The sequence below is a fragment of the Eucalyptus grandis genome, chromosome 7, assembly GCF_016545825.1.
Source record: "Eucalyptus grandis isolate ANBG69807.140 chromosome 7, ASM1654582v1, whole genome shotgun sequence".
Classification (NCBI taxonomy): domain Eukaryota; kingdom Viridiplantae; phylum Streptophyta; class Magnoliopsida; order Myrtales; family Myrtaceae; genus Eucalyptus; species Eucalyptus grandis.
The window spans coordinates 19,994,188-19,999,778 of NC_052618.1; the positions used below are offsets into that span (position 1 = coordinate 19,994,188).

Genomic DNA, 5,591 nt, shown 5'->3' on the forward strand with positions numbered 1-5,591 from the left:
CGACCTTGGTTCAAACATTTTGTCAAACAAATGGTCTACTGCAAAACCCAACACGCACACGGACTAACAAAAAGAACAAGTCTCGGTTTCTTGGCTTGGCCAAACCAGGGTGAGGCACCAAAAGATTTGAGGAGCGAGCGTTTGGTCATGGGGGTCCCTACCAGCTCGGAGACGGCGGCGGGAGGGCGAGCTCGAGATGAATCAAGCAATGGCCGACCGCCCCCACAATGTTTCCGAGGCGAGATCCTCGGGAAGAAGGGAGGTTCGTACCAGAAAAATGAAACTCACCGGATGTTTGGGTACAGGGGTGACCAGGTCGGGACGACGAGGATAACGACCGGGGTCGTTGAACAAGACTCAGGCGCGCCAATCGACCCGAGAGTCCTCGCTTTCAGTCGCTCTCTTCTTTGCCGAGAACAACACCATCGCTAGGATCTCTCTGGCAGAAACGCCACCGCTAAAACTCGTCAACCACTACCCACGATCAACGAGATAAAGGCTTCATGGGAGACGATCGGAAAAAACTTGAAATCAAGGCAAGTGAAGCTGCGGCTTGTTGGTTCCGGCTAGGAGACGCCCTATGGCTCCCTCAAGCTCTCTCCCTCTCTGTCTCTAGCTCTCTCTCCGCGAACCCCCCAAAAACCAAACCACTTTCACACTTTTAAGCACCGGCGCGCATGGCCTCCTGCCGTGTCAGCTGCCGCTGCCGTCCTGGCCCCCGACCGAACGTCTCACGCGACGCTCGCCCTGTCCTCTCTGACCTGTACCCTTCTGTTTTGCAGAGCGTGACCGGCATGAGGAGGAAGAGGTCCAGCATGCGGGCTGGGCTTAGCAAAAAGGAAATGAAGCCGGTTTTGGTCCCAAAAAAAAAAAAAGACATATAGAGGAGAGGAGAAAAGAGAAGGACCGGACAAAGTCCATTCCGCTTTTTTTCTTTTTCTTTTTCTTTTTTTTTTTTATTTTTAGAAAATTTTAACAATTAGTGATAATTATGTAAATGCTTCTAATGTTTATGCAAAATGGATTTTGGATTTAAATGAAAACATACACCATGCATTTTAATGAAAGTTATTTACTTTGCTCTTTACTTCTTCTTTTTAGCAACTAATCCTAATTTTGTATGTGATTAAGTCCTAAAGAAAATGGTAAAATTTATGTATCAAGAGTTTTCCCACAAATACTCATACACCACATTTTCACATCAAAATCCACATCAAATACTACCACCAATATCTCACACGATAAGCATCAAATAGAAAATAGAAACCAAAGGTCCACTTGTACACATTACAAATCATACAACCGAAGGGTTGCAATCCAGAACCCATAAAAACAGTGAACTTACATTGTATTCCGAAGCAATGCAAAAGAAGATGAAATGGAAGACTCCTTGGAAGAGCTAGTAAATGTGGACAGTTTGGTACCGTAAGTGCTCCGTGGTTCACTTCTTCTGAAGCTGCTGGACAAAACATGCAACGATTCAGGCATCGAAGATGGAGGCATGATATATGTCGGGATGGGCAACTTTGGTGGGAGAATGGGTGGCGAAGTATCAAAGTTCAAAAAGGTTATCACTTTGCTTATGGGAGGCCGTTCCTTAGGGTTTGGATGAGCACACCAAAGGCCTACAATCATCAAGCGCTCCATCTGCCTCCCATCAAAATTTTCTACTAACTTTGGATCTACCGCATTGAATAGCTTTCCAATTCCATAGAGCTCCCAAACCCATTCCACAAGTTGAATTTGGCCTTGTGATGCCCTGGGTTCAATAGCTCTTCTTCCACATGCTATTTCTAAGAGGACGACTCCAAAGCTGTAGACATCAGATTCCTTACTTGTCTTGCCTGTGTAGATACATTCAGGGGCCAAATATCCCATGGTCCCAGCCAATAGGGTCGCAAACGACCCTTTGGCATGGTCGACTATCCGAGCAAGGCCAAAATCGCCCAATTTAGCCTCAAATTGTGCATCAAGTAGGATATTGCTGGACTTTATGTCCCTATGCACGACACATTGCTTCAAATCCTCGTGCAAGTATTTCATCCCTAAGGCGATGCCTTGAGTGATATTGTACCTCTTTTCCCATGTTAGTGGCATTTTATCTTTAAACAAATGAGAGTCTAAGCTACCATTAGTCATGTACTCATACACGAGGAGGAACTTGTTTCTCTCATGACACCAGCCGATGAGCTCCACCAAATTTTTATGCCTGAGATGTCTAATTGTCTTCACTTCGCTGGCATACTCCTTTACGCCTTGTTTGGACTCTGGAGTGATCTTCTTGATGGCGACATGGGAATTTGCATCAGCAAGGTGGCCTTCATACACTCCTCCGAAACCCCCTTCCCCAAGCAACCGAGTATTGGCAAAGTTGTTAGTCGCAATGGCCAAGACATTATAGGAGTACTCCTTGGGTCCCTTTGACTGTTCAAATCCTTCGTCAATTCCTGGAGCATCTTCTTCTTCTTCTCCACTTCGATCATTTCTATTTCTCTTTAGCTTATAACCATACCAGCCAAATCCTGCAACAAGGATAATAAGCACCAAAGAGCTTAAGCCTAACATAGCCCCCTTCACCCAGGACTTACTCTTTTTCCCTCGTGTTGGTGTGTCAACGGGAGTCACATTGGTCGTGCCATTTACATCGTCAAGGATTTGTAGACTAGAGTTGAATTCCCATGAGAAAATTGTATGAGCCTCAAACGAGTCCCCTGTCGTTGCTGAGAAACCGAAGACCACCCATTCTGGCAAGTACTCTCTCAGGTTGACTGGCTGATAGTAAAGGCTGGTATAATTGTCATCATCGTCTCGAAAAACGACACTCAAGTTCATTGCTGTAGAATTGTATGTGACCCAAGCACGTAGTTGTTGACCAAGGAGTATCTTGTCATCCATCCATGGGACACAAGCATTATTGACAGAAGCCATGCTGTTTACATCGATACCGACATGATTACAGGGCGGATCCCATGTATTTGTTATATTGTCATGGAAAGTATCAAACTCTACCGCAACAAATGCAGTACTAGAGTTGGTAGAGTTTGGATTCGGACCTGTGAGGCCTAGAAAGCCTCCTGTTGATTGTTTGGGGATCTGCGATCCACTGGGAGCGAGAAAGAAAGCCAGTCCATCAGCATGAGAAGGCTCCTGGGAATTGATGGAGAAAGTAAATCTACTGCTGAAATCTGCCACATTCCCTGTTGACCTATCCCACAGGTGCATGGGTTGATGATAGAGAGCTCGACCGACTATTCCATTGCTGCTCTCGGTTGCCTTGATTACAGAAAGTTCCATTGTGGAGCCCAGTGCACTCGCATTGCCCTGGAATGATATGTCTGATTGGAAGGATGTGAAGTAGAAAGAAATGTTGTCGAAGGATTCAGAATTTGCAGATTGTATGATTATTAAAAAGAAGAGTGTTTGTGCTATAGCCCTTTCTGTCAAATGCATCCTCACTGAGCAGCGAGCCATTGAGATTCAGAAGCTGCAACGACGGCTGATCTCCTTGTTCACTATATTTCTCTTCGTGGAAACTGCATGCAGCCGCACGTGAAATCCTGATATTTGAAGGAACATGTAGCTAGTCATCTCATCAAGTGAATCATCAAATGGAAATAAAAAGGTCAAGCGTGCAATCTGGTGATGATGTCCATGAAAAGAAACTGTTCGAGCGAAAAGAAATCTTTTTTAACTCATTACATACGATATGCAGGGCAGCAAAGATTTGAAAGAAGCCATCTTCGAAGCGCTTCCTCACGATTCACGATTATTTTCCCAAGGAAAAGCCAGCAAAAACCCATTTGAAGCGCGTCGAAGGGTGTACAGAAGTTAGTTCAAGTTCGAGCACTCCTTTAACCAATTTTGGCACAAGGAGTCATCTACCCCAACTCACACGGCGCAGAGCCATATTTGCGATTTTCCCGGAAACAAATTTTGGGGGTCGGGTGGTTAGGGGGTGCATACGAAAGAAAAAGTGCAGTGGTTTTATGATGAGATCGCTACGAATCTGCAAAGTAAGACCAAGATCTGCCTAGTACTTAAACAACATCAAGCATTGCATTTTCTTTTGTTCATGGACTAATTGTTTTTTTTTTTTTTTGATGCTGAGCATCCGGCGTAGTTCACCGGGCCTAGCTCACCTTTGGGAGCACAGCACGGGGACTCATGGACTAATTGTTTCATCTTCTGTTCACTAAGAATATTGGAACAAAAACTAAATAGAACCATTTATCGTATTTCATTCATATTACCGCTTTAATCCTTGAGATATGGACATGAATGACCCATGTTCTTTGGTAAGGCCAATAATAATTGTAAAACCGAACTCTGCTCCTGTTTAGGTCAATAGATTAATGTCGACAAGTTCAACTATCGAACTAACGAACCAACCATGACCGATATTCAGGAGTTTCCGGATTCAATATTAGGCTCACATTCCTTACCGCTAACACCAAAATCGATTTAGAAGTTAGCCCATGGTACTCGATCAACCGGTGACACTATCAAACAGATAATGTCTACTTTGGAAAAGAAGAAATGAAACAATGTAAGGCGACAGGGGCACATTAAAAATGCAAAATTCTGCAACAACCCAGCAAAAATGGCATTAAGAACAAAGAGAAGCATGGGACAAAACTGAGAATTCCGAAACTAGAACAAAGTATTTCTTTTGTTGCCTTTACCTTTGGAGCTTGGATCGCGGAGGTAGGACTCGTCACAACAATGCCAACGACCGCTTCACGGCAAGGACGAACAGAAATGATATGAACCAGGTTTGATTATGCGGAAGATATTTTAGTCGAATTGACGAAAACCTAGGCAGTACATGACGGTCAAACTGAAGAAGAACAAGTCCTCCTTAAGGAAAAGGGATAGTGCTAAGGAAAGTGACTCCATTGGGCATTATTCGATGGTTGACTGGAATTTTGAGTCTGCATTCCGAGAAAATATTGGGTGGTCCGGGACCGCCACGTCAGCGTGGTCCCGGACCACTCACGCAGCGCCCGTGTATGGGAGGACAAAAGAGAGAAAGAGGAGAGAGAACGTCAGAGAAGTAGGCCCAGTTTCAGTCCTTTGTCCCCTCCCCATACACATGGCATTGCGTGAGTGATCCGGGACCACGCTGACGTGATGGTCCGGACTACCCAATATTTTCCCGTCCTGCATTCCTAGTACATTTCTCCTTCTAGATAGCTACGTCTTTTTTTCTTCTCCACTCGTGTGCTGACAAAAGAGGGAATCCTAACCGTGCCACGCGTTTCCCAACGGACCACATGTTCCTTTTTTTGTTTTTCACTTTTCATAGGGTTAATAAACGAAGACTTCCAGGGTTGCTTGACCTGACCTTAAAAAAGAAAAAGGTTGCTTGACCTAAAAGTCTAACGATAAAAGGATCAATATTGCCTTTTCCTAGCCAAAAGGCCTTCTTGCATTGAACACCACTTCAAATGACATGCTGGCAAAAATGGATATTAAACTGGTACAATATCATCACGATCCATCTCGAGGAAGAACGTGGACATACATGGAATTTGTGGACTTTTTTGGGAAGTTTGTTTTAAGATATAAAAGGTTCAAATTGAAAATTGAAG

General features: G+C 44.3%; 1 protein-coding gene across 1 annotated transcript; it reads right to left on the reverse strand.

Moving 5' to 3' along the window:
• Window positions 1–1,221: 1,221 nt before the first annotated feature.
• On the reverse strand, window positions 1,222–4,850 carry LOC104455166 (L-type lectin-domain containing receptor kinase IX.1). The gene is made up of 2 exons (XM_039316828.1): window positions 4,683–4,850; window positions 1,222–3,557 (listed from the first exon to the last, which is right to left on the reverse strand). The coding sequence occupies exon 2, from the start codon at window positions 3,469–3,471 to the stop codon at window positions 1,342–1,344; it is 2,130 nt and encodes a 709-aa protein (XP_039172762.1). The 5' UTR covers window positions 3,472–3,557; window positions 4,683–4,850; the 3' UTR covers window positions 1,222–1,341.
• Between the last annotated feature and the right edge of the window lie 741 nt (window positions 4,851–5,591).